The 21,562-nt window shown below is 39.3% G+C and overlaps 1 protein-coding gene across 2 annotated transcripts in view; it reads left to right on the top strand.

Annotated features, from left to right (window-relative positions):
- Positions 1–21,562, top strand: part of TTC28 (tetratricopeptide repeat domain 28) — a 623,216-nt gene that overhangs the window by 445,377 nt on the left and 156,277 nt on the right. For both annotated transcript variants that reach the window (XM_012763803.2, XM_075996660.1), the window contains one exon: positions 10,035–10,542. In XM_012763803.2, the coding sequence (XP_012619257.2) occupies positions 10,035–10,542 (508 nt within the window). The remainder of the gene's footprint in view (positions 1–10,034; positions 10,543–21,562) is intronic.

The raw sequence follows: 21,562 nt of genomic DNA, 5'->3' as shown, positions 1-21,562 counted from the left end.
ATTTTTTTCATCTTCCTTATAAAGATGATATTGGGTGATACCATGGCACATGTCCTCAACAATATAGATCATAAAATTTCTTTGATTATTCTTGTCCAGTTGGTTTTGTGTGACTATTGAGTAAGCAACCTCAGAAGTTTGCGACTATCATTTAACCTTCATCAGTTTGGTTGCTGACTAAGGGTAGATTTTCAGGCTGTAATATACTCATTTAATATGGAGTGTATGTTATTTAAGACTAAATCCCACATTCAATCTTCTATTTCTACAGGCTTGTTTTTGAGTGACTATTGATTCCCCCAGAATAGACCTATAATTTGGATAAACTACTACCATGTAGACCTTTATATCTATATTAATACTGATTTTTAAAGATTAGCCAGGTCTCTGATTTTAGTGCCCAATTCTCTTCAAATTTGTTTTTTCTATAAAAATGCCTAAAATTTTATCATCCAGAAACCTGTGGTAATTGGCACATAGTTGAACCATGGGATAGTGTTAACCATAATTATGATGACTAGAGCATAAAATTATCAATTTATGCTCAGTATTGCATTGGTCAGGATTGGCCAGATCATGTTATAACAACAATCAAAACAACAAAGGTTTTTTTTTAGGGGTGGGGAACGTGTGGCCTCAAGGCCACGTGTGGCCTTCCAGATCCCCAGGTGTGGCCCCTCGACCAAATCCAAACTTCACAGAACAAACCCCTTTATAAAAAGCGATTATAAAAATGTGGATTCAGTCAAAAGGCCACACCCAAGCATCTAGAAGGCCACATGTGGCCCAAGGCTACACATTCCCCATTCCACATTGCAATGGTTCTTCCTTGAAGATGAGTCTTGTCTTTTCCCTCCCCTCCCCTCCCCTCCCCTCCCCGTTCTCTTCTTCTTCTCTTCTCTTCTGTCCCCTCCCCTCCCCTCCCCTCCCCTCCCCTCCCCTCCCCTCTCCTCTCCTCTCCCCTCCCCCTCCCGCTCCCCCTCCCCCTTCCTTCCCCTCTCCCCTCCCCCTCTCTTCCTCCCTCTCCCTCTTCCCCTCCCCCTTCCCCTCTCCGTCTCCCTTCTCTTCACATGGTCCTACTCTGTCTCCTGGGTCAGAGTGCAGTAGAGACATTATAGCTCACAGGAACCTCAGACTCCTGGGCTCAAGCAATCATCCTGCCTCACCCTCCTGATTAGCTGGGACTACAGGCATATGCCACCACATCCAGATAATTTTTTCTAATTTTTTGTAGCGACAAGTCCTCAGTCAGGCTGGTCTCAAACTCCTGGCCTGAAGTGATCCTCCTGCCTTGGCCTCCCAAAGTGCTAGGATTACAGGTGTGACCCACCATGCCTGGCCTTAAGGTCAACAAAAACAGTCAAGAGAAGAGAGAATATGGCGAAGCATGTATTGGCTCCTAAAGCTTTACCTGGACGTGATCACATTTATTAGCCGCAGCAGGTCACATAGCCACCCGCACCTGACTTTATGTAGGGATGTACAGTCTTACCTGCCTGGAAGAAGAGAAGTTGGCATATTTATGAATATCCCTAAAGACTACCCTAAGCATTTTAGTCCTTAAAGTGTACCTAATTGTATTCTAATTAGTTATTATTTTGTATAGCATTTTGTTGTTGTTATTACTACTTATCTCCCTGGTTTTCATCTACCTCATGGAAATATGCAAAAGTACAAATGATCATGTCAATTCCTGCTTCAACCTGTGGCTCCGGTTGCCCCCAGGGGGATTGTAAATTTATCAATGGAGAGAATACATTGTGTAGTCAAATGTGCACAAGATCTAGAATGGATCTGGACCCTGGCACTGTTATTAATTGTGTACTTTTGTAGGCATGCCACTTTGTATCCTTTGAGTCTTTGCCTCTTTGAGGCTAGTTTTATCTCACAAATGGATACTATAATAATACACACTTACGAGGTTTGTTATAATGATCAAATGAAACATCATACATGGAAAATACTTTAGATTTTACAAAGTGATGAACAGTCAGAACTCATTCACAGTTAACTTTCCAGACCCTCTGCAGCCACTACCCAGGTCTAAATGGCTTCTTGCTCTCCATTCATAGCACACTCTGTCATACTTCATGCCTTTGCTCATGCTGTTTCCATTTCCTAGAATTATCCACTCCCCCAATGAGAAAAACTCCAATTTATTTATTTTTAAATAATAGAACTTTATTTTTCAGAGCAGTTTTAGTTTTACAGAAAACTGAGCAAATAGTATAGATAGTTCCAATATATCCTCTGCCTCTCTCCTATTCAGTTTCCTCCATTATTAACATCTAGCCTTGTGTGTGGTACATTTGTTACAATTAATGAACCAATATTGATATATAATTATTAACTAAAGTTCATAATTTACATTAAGGTTCACTCTGTATTGTACAGTTCCATGGGTTTGACAAATGTGTAACATCAATTACCCACTATTATTATCATGCACAATAGTTTCATTGCCCTAAAAATCCTCTGTGCTCTACCCTTATCCCTTCCCACTCCCCTGACGCCCCTATAACCACTGATCTTTTTATTTTCTCTATAGATGTGGCTTTTCCAGAATGTCGTATAGTTGGAATCATACAACATGTAGACTTTTTAGACTGGCTTTTTTTCACTAAGCAATATACATTTAAAGTTTCCTCTATGTCTTTCATGGCTTGATAGATTATAAAAATTTTAAAATTTTAATTAAAAATTTTCCTTTTAATTTTTAATTTTTTTTGAGGCAGGGTTTCTGTCTGTTGCGCAGGCTAGAGTGCAGGGGTGTCATCTTAGCTTAATGTGGTATCATCGTAGCTCAGTATAACCTCAAACTCCTGGGCTCAAGCAATCCTCCTGCCTCAGCCTCTTGAGTGGCTGGGAATACAGCATCACTATGCCCAGCTAATTTTAAATTTTTTTGTAGAAATAGGGTCTCATTATTGCCCAGACTGATCTTTAACTCCTGGCCTCAAGTGATCCTTCCACCTTGGCCTCCCAAGTGCTAGGATTACAGGTATGAGCCACAGCATTTGGCCAATAGATCCTTTCTTTTTAGCCATGAATAGTGTTCCATTATATGGATATACCACAGTTTATTTATTCATTCGCCTTTTGAAAAATATCTGTTTTCTTTCACTTTGTAGCAATTATGAATGAAACTGTTATAAATGTTCAAGTGCAGGTTTTTGTGTGGACATAAGTGTTCAACTCATTTGGGTGAGTAAATACCTGGGAGCACAACTGCTGGATCATATGGTCAGAGCATGTTTAGTTTTGTAAGAAATTGCCCAACTGTCTTCCAAAGTGACTGTACCACTTTTTACAGTAATGAATGAGAGTTTCTGTTGCTCCATGTCTTCATCATTATTTAATATTGTCAGTTCTTTTGGATTTTAGTTGTTTTAATAGGTGGGTAGTAGTTTCTCATTGTTGTTTTAATTTGCAGTTCTCTAATGACATGATGGTTGTTGAGCATCTTTTTATATGCTTACTTGCCATCTGCATATTTTCTTTAGTGAGCTGTCTCTTTAGCTATATTGCTTATATTTTTTAATTGAGTTGTTTGTTTCCTTGTTGAGTTTTTCTATTTTGGATATAAGTCTTTCGTCAGATATGTGTTGTGCAAATATTTTCTCTCAGTTTGTGGGTTGTCTTTTTTTCCTCTTAATAGTATCTTTTGCAGACCACAGTTTTTAATTTTTAATTTTAATGAAATTCAACTTAATTTTTTTCATTGATTTATACTTTTGGTGTTATATCTAAAAAGTCACTGCCAAAGCCAAGATCACCTAGATTTTCTCTTATGTTATCCTCTAGGAGTTTTAAAATTTTGCATTTTACATTTAGGCCTATTATCCATTTCAAGTTATTTTTTGTGAAATGTGCAAGATCTATGTCTAAATTCACTTTTTCACATGTGATATCAGTTTTTCCAATACCATTTATTGAGAAGGATATCATTTCTCCATTGACTTGGCTTTGTACCTTCTCAAAGATTAGTTGATTATATTTGTGTGAACCTGGAGAATTTTCTTTTTTAAAAATTTACTTTTTTAATTGATACATTGTAATTATACATATTTATGGGGTATAATTTGATGTTTTGATACATATCTATGTTGTATAATGATTCATTCAGGGTAGTTGTATATTTGCCACCTCATTCATTTATCATTTCTTGTAGTGAGAACATTTAGAAGCCTCTCTTCTAGTTATTTCGTAATATATAATATTTTACTGTTAGCCGTAGTCACCCTACTGTGCAATAGAACACCAGAATTTATTACTCTTGTCTAATTGGAACTTTGGACCCATTGATCAACCTCTCCCTATCTTCCCCTCCCCACTCCACAGTCTCAGGTAACTACTGTTCTACTCTATGCTTCTATGATATCAACTTTTTTTTTTAGGTTTATCATATGAGTAAGATCATGCAGTATTTGTCTTTCTTTGGCTTATTTCACGTAACATTATGTCCTCCAGGTTTATCCATGTTGTTGCAGAGGACAGGAATTCATTCTTTTTAATGTCTGAATAGTATTCTGTGTGTGTATATGTATGTGTGTGTGTGTATATATATACACACACATACACACCACACTTGTGTTATCTAGTCATTCATTGTTGGACACTTATGTTGATTCCATATCTTGACTGTTGTGAATAATGTTACAGTAAACATAGGAGTACACGTAGCTCCTCTACATACTGATTTCATTTCCTTTGGATATCTTCCCAATAGTGGAATTGCTGGATAATATGGTAGTTTTATTTTTAATTTTTTGAGGAACCTCCATATTGTTTTCCATAATGGCTATACTAGTTTACAATCCCATCAACAGTGTTTAAGTGTTCCTTTTTCTCCACAACACTTGTTTTCTTTTGTCTTTTGGTACCAGTCATTCTAAGGGGAGTGAGGTGGTATCTCATTGCAGTTTTTTGATTTGCATTTCCCTGCAGATTAGTGATATTGAGCATTTTTTTCATGTACGTGTTGGCCATTTGTATGTCTTCTTTTGAGAAATGTCTATTAATTGGATTTTAATTGGGTTATTTGAGGATTTTTGCTGTTGAATTTTTTAAGTTCTTTATATATTCTGGATATTAACCTCCTATATAGTTTGCAAATATTTTCTTCCATTCTGTAGGTTGTCTCTTCATTCTGTTAATAGTCTCCTTTGCTGGGCAAAAGCTTTTTAGTTTGATGTAATTCTATTCCTTTATTTTTGTTTTTGTTACCTGCGCTTTTGAGGTCCTATTTTAAAAATCCTTGCCCAGCTGAATGACATGAAGTATTTCCTCTATATTTTCTTCTAGTAGTTTTCTAGTTTTGGTTTTTACATTTTAAGTCTTTAATCTATTTTGAATTCATTTTTGTGTATGTGAGAGGTAGGGGTCTAGTGTCATCCTTCTGCATATGGATACCTAATTTTCCCAGCACTGTTTGTTGAAGAGACTATCTTTTCCTCAATATATGTTCTTGGCAACTCTGTCAAAAATCAGTTGGCTGTAGGTGTGTGAATTTATTTCTGGGCTTAGAGAATTTTCCTGAATGCATGAATGAATGAACAAATGAACCAACTAACCAGTAGACCCAGAACACTCCAGTGTTGGTGTAAGCTTTAACCACTTGAAATAAAGCACCTTTACCAAGATTATGTGCTGGATATACCAATGATTCTAAAATATCCTTAAGTAAAGGGTAAATTTTCTCATGCATGTATTTGCAGAAGAGGAATAGGAGTAATACTCTGGTCTTCAGTGTATGAAGTTGATGACACTTCCCACTGTCAGCAAGGCAAGCGTCTCATGTTGTCTTTTCAGTTGTGGTGACATAACTTCATGGTCTGTTTTCTGGTTGTCTTCTACCATATCTCTGAAATGAATAAAGCTATACCAGTGTTATCTTGGTTGGGTTGGAAGAAAACTAAAATCTAAAACTTTTGAGCATCTTCCATGTGCTAAGTCCTGAGCCAGAGTCATTATAAGCACTATATTATTTAGTATTGATGAAGGCTCTGTGGGATATTAATATTCCCATTTTACAAAGGAGGCAAAGAAGACTCAAAGATGTTACATAACATATATTATCACACATTGTGTCATTTGAACCCATGCGTGCCTGGTTCCAGAGTCTATCCATGTTCTTTTGTCTCTCTACCTATTGGGTTGTGGGTGGTTGATCTAGGACCTTGTGTTTATGGGTGTGGAACTGGCAGGGAATACATGGTGCATGTGAATTTGGGCAATAAAAAAGAAAATCAATATTTCTGGTACTAGCTGCAGGTACATCTCCCATTTTTCCAACAACATGCAATGAATCAATCAGCAATTATGTTGAAAATTCTCTCTATAACACTATATTACACTGTGCATGTAATCCTCCCACAGAATATAACTCTTGTGAAAAATATATACGATAAGGGAAAAAACACACTAGATGGGAGGAAAGCATGTTTAAATCTTCAGCATAATATTTAATGGTAGTGTCATCAGTGTGGTTATAGTTTGGGTAGCTTAAACTTTATTTTTCAAACTAAAAACCCTTAAAGGTAGTTTGAAGAAATATGAGCAAATTTCTTGCTCTGGCTTCATGTTCCATGAAACTAACTTATCAGATGCAATTCTTCTGTAAATATTCAGGTCACAGAGTAAGGGGTGACTGACTCCTATGTGCCTAAGTCTGCAGCTGGAAATTATGCTTGGCAAGGTCATGAGTAATTTATATCTTATAAAAAGAGAAAAGTGTTGTTTTATTCTAGCCAGATAGTTTGTTAGCCTAACTGTTTATATGCATTTTAGTATTCAAATACAGATGTTCCAAAATGTTTCCACTGTGGGAAGCAGCTGCTGCTATTCTAGCACAAAAAATCTCAAAGAGATTAATATACAAAGGCAGCATGAACCTTAGTGGCAAATGTAGCATCTGCTTGAGGTGGGGCCTGTGATTCCCCATAGATAGTGGGTCTTCAGATTCTCATTAACAGCCTGAAACCATGTTTCAGATCTAAGCTTATTCTACAGGAACAGGAACAAAGACAAGTGATTAATTTGTAATTCACTTAGCTGATAAATATCATCACATGTTATTTGCCCAGGGGCTGTAAAACACTGTACTTTATTTCCTGTGGCAACTGATAGGAATATAGATGTTTGGTCATAACGATTGATGTTTTCAGTTGCTATTACTAGCTTCTGCTTGGTAACAGCTCAGCTCAGCCAGCTTGCTGTCATAAAACATCCATCTACACTTCAGTGATGCATTCACAGAGCACTTTACAGTTTACTAAAGGCATTCACGTGCGCTGGTTCATCTAACCCATCCCAGCCCTATCAATTTTGTATAATATTGCTATTAGCACTGTTTTATAAGTAAAGAAAACATGGGTGAAGAAGTACAATGACTTTAATTGGGGTTATATAGTCAGGGCCTGTTACTCTAAATCCTAATCCACTTATATACTATACAAAGCTGCTTTTCTAATTTCAGAGGCTATGATGTGTGCTTCATAAATTATACCATCCTTTCTAGAGATGCTTACTTCTAGAACATGCACCGTGAAGAGTCCCAGCCTGACAGCACTGCCTGGTAACTGGAGGATGCCAGGCGAAGCTAATGTAGTAGTCCTTCCCTTTTCCCCCATATCCCAGAGGGGAAATGCCCAAATATTCCCTTTCCTTATGTTCAGAGAGTATCAGTAAATGAGCTCCTGTGTCTCCCTGGCATTTGGAGAAATGAAGAGCCAGAAGCAGAAGATCCCAGGGCTATCATTTGGAGTTACCATAAACCAGAAGTTCCTGAGAACAGTGACGCCTGGGGTGTTGTGCCTGCCCGGAGCCTTATAAATCTATCCCCTGCAGTGTTCAAGGGCTCATTGCCTCCAGCCAGATCTACTATTTGGAATTATCTAGTGAATTATTTATGGTTTACACATTTGACAGGGGCTCATGACTGGGTTTGAAAACACTCAGTTTCTGGCTTGCTGCTTGGGCCTAGAAATGTCTGTCTGGAAAACTGTGGCTCAGAGAAGTTATGTTGCTAAAGATCCCAGAGCTAGTGAAGGGCAGAGCAGTTCTAAACCAAGTGTGTCGATTCTAAGCTATGCTAGCTCCATAGTGAAAGAGCCTGTATGGTTCGCTTTGAGGGCAACAAAGATTTGTGAGGGCGGGTGGGGGTTGTGGACTGTGTCCTCCCTAGACAGATTTGGGTAGAGAAGAACCCCAAAGAGTAAGGTGAGGAGGGCCCACTACTGAAGTGGAGGAAAGAGGGTGAGTCTCTGGGCCTGCAGCAAGGGGGAAAAGAAGATTGTTGAGATAGGGGGATGGGGGGGGAGCAGTAGAAACGTCAATGTACAATGTGTTGACATGAAGTCCTAACCTCAGTCTCAAAGAGGCTCTCAAAGTGGGAACCTGAGGCCAGCGTATATCCAAATGGCATGCTCTTTGGTGACATCATTGCTGCTTCTGCCAGAATCGCACTGCTGCAGCATTGTTACTGTCGGGGAATTGTTTCTGCTCTCCACCACTCAGAAAAAAACAAAAAAGTAAATTTCTAAGTATGTATTTCCTCTCTATTTTCTAAACCTTTTTGTTGGAACATCTGTGAAATGATAAAAGCAACTTAAAACAATATAGGACACTTTGCAAATATACTATTTGCAAGCACTGTTTAAAAAAAGGGTCTCAGTCATTTTGATCAAGAACTGCTATTTCATAGGCGAAGAAAATAGGGTAGCAAATCACTCATATCTATAAAATATTAATAAAAGTGTTCTGAAGTGCACAGACATAGAACATATCTCATAAAGAAATGCCCTTACTCCAGGAGGGACAGCATCCCCTCATTGTTATTCCCTAGCCTGCAGGCCCTTGGGAATATTACTTGCCTACTTGCACACCCTTTGTTCTGGCAGGATCACATGTTCCTGCTACTAAGAGGGAATACCATGAAGAGGGGCTACATGACTCTAGCTATCAGCTCCTAATGAAAGAAAGAAAGGATAGGCAAGCTTCCAGCTTTTAGAATAAAAAGAAAGTCAGTAGAAGCTCAGCATAACTTCGCATTTATATCTCTGCAAAGAAATTAGAAACTGAAGACTAGAATCTAAGACATTATGTACTTGTTAAGATTCTAGAAACCACGTAACATCTTTGTTATTTTTGTTGTCCTTGTGTGTTCACTATACCAACATAGAGACATTTCCCTTAAAACCTTTAAGACAAAGGGGTTTGTCTATTTTTCTTTGGACAAAAAATAAATGAGTGGCAAGCAATGTGGAGAGCTAGGAAGATACCACCTCTCTGCAGGGAGAGGCTAAGGTTAGAAGAAACTCTAGGCAAGAAAAGCTTGAAGAGCCATTGTGAGCCTGAGAAGGGGGACCACCCCATCCAGAGGTACAGAGATTGTAACCCACCCCTTGTTTTCCTCTGAGACTCATCCAAATCTAAGCTGTCCACAGTGACCAGCATTGATCAAGTTACATTGAAGGAACAAAGAAACAAGGACCCTCCACTGCATCCTGGGTCACAAAATCATTAATCATCATGGTAAACATCTCCCTTACCATTAATGTATCCATCTTCTTTGGAAGAAGACAAGAATAGAGAAATGCCCAGGAGTGCAAAGAGCCAAGCATGGATTTCTCCTATGATTTTCCTATGATCTATAATATGTAGTAATTAATTTTGGTTTTCTTCAACATTTTCTTATACCACAGAGATTAATAGGTATTAACAGATATAATATCATAATTAATATTAGAAATGTCGATAAGTCTTTAAACTGACATGAAGATTATATGGAATGCAGCTTATTTCTATGAGATTAGCTATGGGAAGTTACTGATTAAACTGCCATTTTCTTTTATTAGGGAATTGTTTGGATATGCTCTTTATCAGTTCTGCATAGGTCTGTGGAAAACTGATAGAAACACCATTAGGAATTAGATTGGATAGTAACAAGCAAACTGTAAAATTTTATCTGCTGAAACATACCAAAGCCATTTTCTGATGTATTTTCATTTTTCTGCCTTATCCTTTCTCTCCAGGCAGCTTCATCAGCGTTGAGCAGTCTGGGCCATGTGTACACAGCGATTGGAGACTACCCCAATGCCCTGGCCAGTCACAAACAGTGTGTTCTTCTTGCCAAGCAATCCAAAGATGAACTCTCTGAAGCCCGAGAACTTGGCAACATGGGAGCTGTGTATATTGCTATGGGTGACTTTGAGAATGCTGTGCAGTGCCATGAGCAGCATCTGAAGATAGCCAAACACCTGGGGAACAAGCGAGAAGAGGCCCGGGCCTACAGCAACCTGGGCAGTGCTTATCATTACCGGAGAAACTTTGACAAGGCCATGTCATACCACAACTATGTGCTAGAGCTGGCGCAGGAGCTGATGGAGAAGGCCATTGAGATGCGGGCCTATGCCGGCCTAGGCCATGCTGCTAGGTGCATGCAGGATTTGGAGAGGGCTAAACAGTACCATGAGCAGCAGCTGGGCATTGCTGAGGATCTCAAGGACCGGGCTGCAGAGGGGCGAGCATCCTCCAATCTGGGTAAGGACAAGATTGCTTGAAAGATACCAGGTCAATGCCATGAGCCGAAAATAGCTGCAGTAGGCCACCATCTTTTAGGAATCTGTGTGCTTAGATTCAAAAGAATCTCTTTATTGTGTATGTTATATCTTTCCTTCAGACATATTTCCTTGGAGCCTACCTGCTGTAAATCACGTGAGTCATCATAGTGCTCTAAGGACTAGAATTCTGAAATACTGGAAAAACAAGATACCCCAACCTTTTAATCTGTCTAGAGAGAAGAGCAACCAGATTTGTCTAATTAGAGAGAAGGAAAATGAAATGATTCTGTAAAGCTATATTTGGTTTAAATGAAAGAGAAGGAGCTAGAAAATAATCAGTGGATGGGAATTTGAGAGGATTTTTTGCTTATAGAGATTTCTTTACTTGGTGAATTAACCCTAGAGGAATTGCATTTTTTTCCCTCAAAATAATGTGTATTCACAAATAATATTGCTAGTTTTAGTAGAAATGCAAAATTATGTTTTGAACAATCTATTTAAGTAAGATAGATTTGTAGTCACTGTTTTGATAGTACCTGGTTACAGTTAAAATATTTAGAATTTGGCTAGTTTATATGAAGTGGTAAGAAACAATAAGTAATTGGTAACTGGATACTTTTTAGAAGGTATTGTTGTTATTTGATCTCTATATTCAAACAGATGTAGGTACATAATGAATGAAAGATACAGATGTGTTTGGAAGTATAATATAAGCTGAACTCATCCTGGTGCCTAGATCCACATTCATTCTATTTCCACAGGGATTCAGTGGGGGAGAGGAAAGGAGAAGGTAACCTTACTGTTATTAGTGTATGCTTATCAGATTTTAGTAGCAGTAGAAAGTAAAACTCAAGCCCCTTTTTCTTATGTCACCTACCAAACCAAGGCATCCCCATCTCTATTTATTTAATTTTAGCACTATTCTTCCCCTCCTCTCTACCTCTGCTTATTTTAACGAAATGTTTCTTGGATAGTTGTTAGAGAACGTCTTGCAGATTCCTAAGATGGTTCTGAAGATGGTATTGAGATCAGAATGAAAGTCTGGAGAGTCTGACAAGAACTGTAGAAAGAAGCTCTTAGCTTTATATATTCAACAGATTACAAGTATTTATAATCTATGTAATATACATACATATATAATTTACGTAATATACATACATATTGTACCTTAGGTATATATTATTCCTGAGGCCAGGTGTTTGAGACCAACCTGAGCAAGAGTGAGACCCTGTCTCTACAAAAAAATAGAAAAAATTAGCCAGGTGTGGTGGTGAGTATCTGTAGTCCCAGCTACTCAGGAGGGGATCACTTGAGCCCAGGAGTTTGAGGTTACAGTGAGCTATTTCATGATGTTGCCATTGCACTCTAGCCGGGGTGACATTTTGAGACTCTGTCTCAAAAAATAAAAAGACATTTCATATCTCAAAATTATATCATTACTGTGAACACACATGAAACTCAGTATTCTAAAGAAACTTATAATTTACTTTTCATTATATATAAAATATATTTATAATTAAATATAATATTTATATTTTGTTAAAATGTACTTTAATAATTTAATTAATATATTTAATTAAATTTTGTGCCTACCACATAGCCTTGTAATAAGGATTAAATGAAACAATGAAATAATAATTTTATTAATATAATTTTATTGTTTTGTAGAAGAAAAACCTTTTCTATAATATAGCAGTCACTTTGCTTTATCTTTTTATATTTCAATTTTTATACATTGAGAATTTTTTTAAAGTGTAAAGAGTCCTGGCTTTATAGGGAGGCCTGGCTTTATAGGCAAAATGTTTATAATTGTAGGTGGTAATTAACATATGTTAATTGGGTATTTTTCTTTGGTAATCCTCAGAATGATATGTGGGCCTGTGTTCAAAATAACCTGTCCAGATGACAAAGGTTCATGAGCCCTCACATTGAAGTTCTTGGTATAACAATGTGAATCTATGATATTTGTGTTTTATAGGACTTATTTGTCCTCCCAATAGCCCCATGAGGTAAACTATTATTATTGTGTTTCAATGATGAGGATTCAAAGTTTAAGGAACATTTGTGACTCACCTAAGATTATAGAGTAAGAGACAGAGCTGGAAGACTTCAGGTCTAGGATTTCATGTCCATAGATGTTTCCATGAGAGAACATTCCCAGTGGAATGGTGGATCCTAGTGGGAGCCATGCTAGGATTACTTGGGCTAGGGCTGAAAGCCAAAGATGCTACTTCCTCCCCAACCCCCACAACCCCATCCATGGGAAAATGAAAAAGAAAAAGCACCACTAAAAGGGTTATAGGCCACCATGAAAGAGTGTTTGCAGCTCACGCCCTGGAGCAAGACAGTGAGCATTCTTAGAGAAGTATAGATACTACCAGGACAGAAAAATTCTTTCTTTTTTCCTAGAGAAGCTATTGTCTCTTGATTACTCGCACTGAACTTTGCAAACATTTTTTCATTTAAATCCTCACTACAAGGCTCTATGGTAGGCATAAAAGTAAAGGCACTGGCCCAAGTTCATACAGTTTATAAGCAGCAGAGGCAGGATCCAAACTCAGGTCAGGAAGTTCTCTTTTGCTATAGCCCTCAGGACCCTTACACATTTATTGACCAGTTAGTTCTTCTGCTTGAGAAGCATAGACAAAACTATACAGATTGTCAAAGTCTAATAACGTCCGTCATGTAGGAAGTCAAACCACACACCTCTGCCTTTCATCCAAAGCAGTTCCTATTAAGGGTCATGAAAAGGGAAAATACTAATATGAATACAAAAAATTAATATGTCCGAGGCCCTGAAACATTTTTCTAGACATCTAAAACAAAGGAAGAAGAATGTTTTTTCCCTGTTTAAAAGGAGACTTGAGCAATGGAGAGCATCAACCAGAGCAGGAGATTTTTCTGATCAAGCACCAGAGGACTGGAAGAAAATGATTCAGACCGTCATTAAGATTATGACATGCACATCCTGTGCTGTGCCCCACACCTATCAGTGCCTAATACATATTAATAATATTTATTCTCTCCTTTAGGTCAAGATTTGTCACCCTGCTTGTCTAGACATTGCTATTTAAAAGGAGCTGTGATTTGCTTACAGATACAGCATATCTGTAAACATGTGAGCTCAGGCAGACAGGGCCGTAAATCTTGGTCAGAGCTGCAGTTTGGACTGTTGCAGGAGAGGCTGCAGAACTGTTGTTGGAATAATGAAGTAGATGCTTGCTGCCAGGTCCCAGAGTTGTGTCTCCAGCAGGCAGAATCTAGCAGTAAATTAGCTTATGTTTCAGCTTGGCAGTTGGCACTTGGTTCATTTGTAGATGCTAATTGTAATCTGATGTTATCAGCAGCAGGTAATTGAAATGGTCTTGATGAATTACTTAATTTCTTTTAATAGCTGAGTCTTCAAGAACTGAATAAAGAAGATAAGGTGATGGGGGAAAACACAACAGCTTTATCTTTCTAATTAGTGCTTGGAGGTTTTTTCTTCTTTACACAAATGATTATGAACATGTGAAGCTGAATAGATTTATGAGTCAAAACCACCCCCAGGGGCATTTCCCATAAGGCAGCCCAGTCCTGAACATTGATAACACTTCTGTTAGGACTTCAGAAAGGAACACTTGAGTGATCACTTTGGAGAATATGGATTTCTGTGCTCAATTTTGTTTTCCAGGGCATTGCCTACTAGGGGTACTGCCACTTTGGTCTTCACCCTACCTTCAGACCTTCTTTAGCTATTTTCTGTGAACAATGCTGCCTGGCACCATTCAGTGAACCTGGGAGCCTCTCAATGATGTTAGTTATTGGCTCCAGTACCCACACCTGGCACTGGCACCTCCCACACCTGCCTGTCCCTAAGTCTTTCCATCTGCAACAGCTCCTGTGTAGTCTGCTTTGCCAGCAATGGTGAGTGCAGATGTGACCCTGGGTCCTGCCGTCTGTGCTGGATACCGCACACTGGACCTATGCCACGTGACTACACTGAGCTTGCGGGTCTGTCTTCTGGAATCATTTGGCTCTGGTTTTAGTCTCATGTTCATTCCTTAAGCAATCCATTTGTTTTGGGATGACTTTGAAGGCATTTGCTTTTAACTGGTTTTGAGAAAATCAAAATAACAGCAGAAAATGTAAAGCATCAGAATCAGGTCTTTTAAATAGACATTTGGTGATGATATAGCAAATGATTATTCAGATCACCTCTGTGGTTCGCCTTCATGGAGAATTCTATTGGAAGACAGCTGAATTTAGAGGTGAAGATTCCAAATCTCTCAGCATGATTGAGACAGTAAATGCCTTTGATGAAAAAAAAGAGTACATTTCAGGGGCTCCGATCATGTTCTGCTTCATATATATATATATATATATATATATATATATATATATATTTCAGCATATTATGGGGGTACAAATGTTAAGGTTATGTATATTTCCCATGCCCCCTCTCCCCCCTCCCACCTGCCCAACACCCGAAAATGTTATTCCAATATGTCCACTTAGGTGTTGACCCGTTAATACAAATTTGCTGGTGAGTACATATGGTGCTTGTTTTCCATTCTTGAGATACATCACTTAGTAGAATGGGTTCCAGCTCTATCCAGAAATATACAAGAGGTGCTATATCACCATTGTTTCTTAAAGTTGAATAGTACTCCATGGTATACATATACCACATTTTATTGATCCACTCATGAATTGATGGGCACCTGGGTTGTTTCCACACCTTTGTGATTGTGAATTGTGCTGCTATAAACATTTGAGTGCAGGTGTCCCATTGGTAGAGTGTCATTTGATCTTTTGGGTAGATGCCCAGTAGTGGAATTGCTGGGTCAAATGGTAGATCTACTTTAATCGCTTTAAGGTATCTCCATATTGTTTTCCACAGAGGCTGAACCAGTTTGTAGTCCCACCAGCAGTGTAGGAGTGTTCCTATCTCTCCGCATCCACGCCAACATTTTTTGTTTGGGGACTTTTTGATAAAGGCCATTCTTACTGAAGATAAGTGATATCTAATTGTGGTTTTGATTTGCATTTCCCTGATGATTAGAGGTGTTGAGCTTTTTTTCATATGTTTGTTGGCCTTTATTCTGTCTTTTTTTGGAAAATTTCTGTGCACGTCCTTTGCCCACTTTTTCATAGGGTTGTTTGATTTTTTTCTTGCTGATTTTCCTGAGTTCTAAATAGATTCTAGTTATCAGCCCTTTATCAGATGTGTAGCTTGCGAAAATTTTCTCCCATTCTGTGGGTTGTCTGTTCTCTTGACAGTTTCTTTGGCTGTACAGAAGCTTTTCAATTTGATCACGTCCCATTTATTTATTTTTGTTGTTGCTGTGATTGCCTTTGGGGTCTTCTTCATAAATTCTTTGCCTAGACCAATGTCTAGAAGAGTATTTCCAACATTTTCCTCTAGGATACTAATAGTTTCACACCTAAAGTTCAAGTTTGTTACCCAGCGTGAGTTGATTTTTGTGAGAGGTGAAAGGTGTGGGTCATGTTTCAGTCTTCTACATGTGGCTATCCAGTTTTCCCTGCACCATTTATTGAATAAGGATTCTTTTCCCCAGTGTATGTTTTGTCTGGTTTGTCGAAGATTAGTTGGCTATATGAGGATGGTTTTATATCCTGGTTCTCTGTTCTGTTCCACTGGTCAATGCCCTGTTCTTGTGCCGATCCCACACTGTTTTAATGACTATAGCCTTGTTGTATAGTTTGAAATCTGGTATATTGATACCTCCTATTTTGTTTTTATTGCCTAGGATAGATTTTGCTATACGGTGTCTTCTCTGGTTCCATACGAAGCATATGATTATTTTTTTTATATCTGTGAAAAATGATGGTGGTATTTTAATAGGGATTGCATTGACTCTGTAGGTCACTTTGGGTAGTATGGACATTTTAACAATGTTGATTCTGCCGACCCATGAGCATGGTATATTCTTCCACCTGTTTACATCCTCTGCTATTTCTTTCTTCAGTGTTTCGTAGTTCTCCCTGTAGAGGTCTTTTACCTCCTTAGTTAAATATATTCGTAGGTACTTTATTTTCTTTGTTGCTATTTTGAAGGGAATTGAGTCTTTGATTTGGTTCTGACTTGTACTGTTGTTGGCATATATGAATGCCTCTGATTTCTGTGTATTGATTTTGTATCCTGAGACGTTACCAAATTCATTTATCAGATCAAGGAGTCTCTTGGTTGATTCCTTGGGGTTTTCTAGGTATAATATCGTGTCATCAACAAAGAGTGAGAGTTTGATCTCTTCTGCTCCCATTTGAATGCCCTTAATTCCACTGTCTTGTCTGATTGCTATAGCCAGGACTTCCAGCACTATGTTGAATAGGAGTGGAGATAGTGGGCAACCTTGTCTACTTCCAGTTCTAAGTGGGAATGCTTTTAATTTTTCCCCATTCAGTATGATATTGGCTGTAATTTTGTCATATATGGTTTGTATCATTTTTAGGTAAGCCCTTTCTATGCCTATTTTGTTGAGTGTTCTTATAATAAAATGGTGTTGAATTTTGTCAAATGCTTTTTCTGCATCTATTGAGAGGATCATATGGTCTTTATTTTTGCCTCTGTTTATGTAGTGAATTACATTTATAGATTTGTGTATGTTGAACCATCCCTGCATCCCTGGGATGAAGCCCACTTGGTTGTGATGGGTTATCTTCTTGGCAGGCACCTGGATTCGATTGGCTAGGATTTTGCTAAGAATTTTTGCATCTATATTCATAAGGGATATTGGTCTGTAGTTTTCTCTTTTTGTTGCATCCTTTCCTGGTTTTGGTATCAGGGTTATGTTCGCTTCATAAAATGTTTTGGGGAGAATTCCATCCTTTTGTCTGTTGTGGAATAATTTCTGCAGGATAGGCACCAGTTCTTCTTTGTAGGTGTGGTAAAATTCAGGTGTGAAACCATCTGGTCCAGGACTTTTCTTTTTAGGAAGGTTTTTTATTGCTGTTTCAATTTCAGTACTTGATATTGGTCTGTTCAGGAATTCTATTTCTTCCTGGTTGAGCCTAGGGAGGCTGTGTATTTCTAAGAAATTGTTCATTTCTTCCACATTTTCCAGTTTGTGTGCATAGAGGTTTTTGTAGTATTCATAAATTGTATCCTGTATCTCCATGGCATCCATTGTAATTTCTCCTTTATTGTTCCTGATGGAGCTTGTTAGAGATTTTCCTTTTCTGCTTTTCATTAGTCTAGTCGATGGTGTGTCAATTTTGTTTATTTTTTCAAAGAACCAACTTTTTGTTTTATTAATCTTCCGTATAGTTTCCCTATTTTCAGTTCCGTTTAGTTCTGATTTGATCTTAATGATTTCACTTCTTCTGTTGGGTTTGGGGTTGGTCTGTTCTTCTTTTTCCAGCTCTTTGAGATGATTCATTAGGTTGTCTATTTGTGATCTTTTCAACTTTTTGATATAGGCATTTATGGAAATAAACTTTCCTCTGAGGACTTCTTTAGCTGTTTCCCACAGGTTTTGATAACTTGTGTCTCCTTTGTCATTTAGTTCAAAGAATCTTTTGATTTCCTCATTTATGAAGTGATCATTGAGCAGAAGGTTGTTTAGTTTCCATGACTTTGTGTAGAAATGAGAACTCCTGTTAGGATTGATTTCTACATTTATTCCATTGTGGTCTGAAAAGATACATGGTATAATTTCTATTTTTTTCAATTGTTTGAGATGTGCTTTGTGTCCTAGGATATGGTCAATTTTAGAGAATGTCCCATGAGCTATGAGAAGAACATATATTCAGTGGTTTGGGGGTAGAATGTCCTGTCAATGTCAGTCAGGCCCATTTGTTCTATAGTTCTGTTTAAGTCCATTATTTCTTTGTTGATTTTCTGTTTGGAGGATCTGTCCTGTGCTGTCAGTGGGGTGTTAACGTCTCCAACTATTATGGTGTTGTTGTTTATCTATTTGTTTAATGAACTAGAGTTTGATTTATGAATCTGGGTGCACCAAGTTGGGTGCATATATATTTAGAATTTTTATGTCTTCTTGTTGAACTGTACCCTTCACCATTATATAGTGACCTTCTTTGTCTTTTATTACTTTTGTTGATTTAAAAACTAAGTTATCTGTAATCAGTACTGCCACGCTAGCTTTCTTTTTTCTTCTGTTTGCTTGAAATATTGTTCTCCACCCCTTTACCTTTAATCTGTGTGCATCCTTGCAGGTTAGATGTGTTTCCTGAAGGCAGCAGACACTTGGCTTATATTTTTTTTATACATTCAGCCAGCCTATGTCTCTTGGGTGGGGAGTTCAAGCCGTTCACATTTATTGAGATAACTGATAGGTGGGGCAGATTTCTGTTCATTATGTTGGGTTGAACTTTGTTGCTTTGTTTTCTGTCTTGAGCCGTTGTGGTATCTGGGCTTTGATCTTTAGCTTTGAGTAGCTTTACATTCATGAGTGTTTATTGTGCTGATCATGGGTAACACTGTTTTGAGTAATTTTTTTTTTTTTTTGAGACAGAGTCTCGCTTTGTTGCCCAGGCTAGAGTGAGTGCCGTGGCATCAGCCTAGCTCACAGCAACCTCAAACTCCTGGGCTCAAGCGATCCTTCTGTCTCAGCCTCCCAAGTAGCTGGGACTACAGGCATGAGCCACCATGCCCGGCTAATTTTTTCTATATATATTAGTTGGCCAATTAGTTTCTTTCTATTTATAGTAGAGACGGGGTCTCGCTCTTGCTCAGGCTGGTTTCGAACTCCTGACCTCGAGCTATCCGCCCGCCTCGGCCTCCCAGAGAGCTAGGATTACAGGCATGAGCCACCGCGCCCGGCCTATTTTGAGTAATTCTTGAAGGGCTGGTCTTGTCTTTGTTAATTCCCTCAGTCTTTGGTTATCTGAGAATGTCTTGATTTCTCCTTCTTACACAAAACTTAGTTTTGCAGGGAATAAGATTCTAGACTGTGCATTGTTTTGTTTCAGAAGAGTGAGAATGGGGCCTCAGTCTTTTCTTCCTTGTAAAGTCTCAGTAGAGAAGTCTGGCGTGATTTGGATTGGCTTTCCTTTGTATGTTACTTGCTTCTTTCGTCTTAATGCTCTTAGAAGAGCCTCTTTAGTTGATATTTAAGTCAGTCTGATGACTGCATGTCTTGACGTCTTCCTGTTGGCATTGAATATCCCAGGTGTCCTTTGAGCTTCTTGAATTTGTATCTGGAGATTTTTAGCAAGGCCTGGGAAATGTTCCTCTATTAAATCATCAGATAGCTTGTCCAACCCTTGAGTGTTTTCTTCTTCCCCTTCTGGTAACCCTATGACCATCACATTAGGTTTCTTCACATAATCCCACATGTCTTGTAGGCTTTCCTCTTTTCTCTTGTTTCTCTGCTCTATCTCTATACTGATTTATTTAATTGGAGGGTGTTATCTTCAATCTCTGAGATTCTTTCTTCTGTTTGATCTACCCTGTTTTTGAGGCTTTCCATTGTGCTTTGTAGTTCCCTGAATTGATTCTTCATTTCCAGGAGTTCCGTTAAACTTTTCTTCATTGTGTCAATTTCTTTAGTGAATTTTTGTTCCAGGTCCTTGAGTCTTTTTGTGTTTTCTTTGTGTTGGTTATCCAGTTGTTCTTGCAGGTCATTGAATTTTCTTATGATCCACATTCAAGATTCCTCTTCTGTCATTTTGGTTGCCTGATTTTGGTTGGTGTCCATTTCTAAGGAGCTGGTTCTCCTCTTGGGGGTATGGTTTCTGTTTGGTTCTTCATATATTTGGAGTTCCTTTGCTGATTTCTTCCTATCTGCCTTAGTTGTTGCTTCTTTACTTTAGGTTTTTGTTTGGGTATTGACATTCCCTGTTTAGTCACTGAGCCCGTAAGTGGTATTTGTGGGTGAGATTCAACCACCCTGTATCGTGAGTCAGTAGGTGTCATGAAAAGGGTGTGCAGAATGTCCTCCCTGTCAGTAGGTGGCACTTGCTTGGAGGAACAGGCTACACTGTTGCTTTTGGGTCTTGTATCCAGTACTTGTTCCCCTGAAGAGGCACTCTAGTGCCTCAGATGGTCAGTGGGGCCCTGGGACTTTCAGGTGTGTCCTTTTCTCCCCCTCAGTGAGGGCTGGTCTGGGAGTGAGTCTGGGCGGAGCTGGGTTGGGTAAGCCTGCCCTCAAGCACCACAAATGCTATTAGCAGGGGTGAAAGTCAGTTCTCTGCTTCCGTGAAAAGCTGTCAGGGAGGGGCTACAATGGCCCCACTCAGTCAGAAAGTCTGCATCTGGGGGTTGGGGCTGTCTGAGACCTGCAGTCTGGAGCAGACCTTGCTTCTTTCCACCCTCCCCAACTCCGTGGCTTCTCCTGGGCCTCTGCCAGCAGGCCAGACCTCACACAACCAGGTGTCCCCTGGCTGTGATTTGGGCCAGGAGGGTCCCTGCACAGGGTCTCCACATGGGCTGGGCACATGTCCTCCCCTTTAGAGTAGGGTTGCCCTCAAGGATGCTGATCTGCCCCTGAAGGCACACACACCTTAGTAGGCTCATTCTCTAATATCTCTTCTGTGCCCCGGACAAATGTAAGACCTGGGTACATGGGATCTGGTGTGTAGGTCTGACCTCTGGGCCCCGGAATTCAATCCCTGACCCCACCTGGTAGAGGAGTGCCAGTCCCAATTCACCCACGGGGAGCCCAAGCTAGGTCAATGTCTTTCAGCCTCAGAGTCTGCCCTGTTCTCCTGGAATCAACAGGCCAGTTGCACCTGGGAGGGCTGGTGGATAGGGAGCTCACTGTCTGACTTCCCCTCAGTCAGCTGTAGGGCCCCAAAAGGAAAGGTCCGGTTCCCTGGAGGTGCCTCCGGCTGGTGGCTACATTATCTCTCTGGGCAGCCTCGGATAGGGTCGTGGGAGGGGAGAAGGCGGCAATATGGCACCTGCCTCGCCACTCCGGTCTGTGCACACGGAGGTGCCCTGAGGGGGTTGGGAGCATGGTCTGTGTCTGCTACAGGCTGACTGCTCACTGGCGGCAGCTGTGTCTGGGCTGGTGGCTGCAGGTCTTTCCACCCTC

Source organism: Microcebus murinus, chromosome 22, assembly GCF_040939455.1.
Source record: "Microcebus murinus isolate Inina chromosome 22, M.murinus_Inina_mat1.0, whole genome shotgun sequence".
Lineage (NCBI taxonomy): Eukaryota > Metazoa > Chordata > Mammalia > Primates > Cheirogaleidae > Microcebus > Microcebus murinus.
This window is presented reverse-complemented; position numbering and strand designations above follow the sequence as displayed.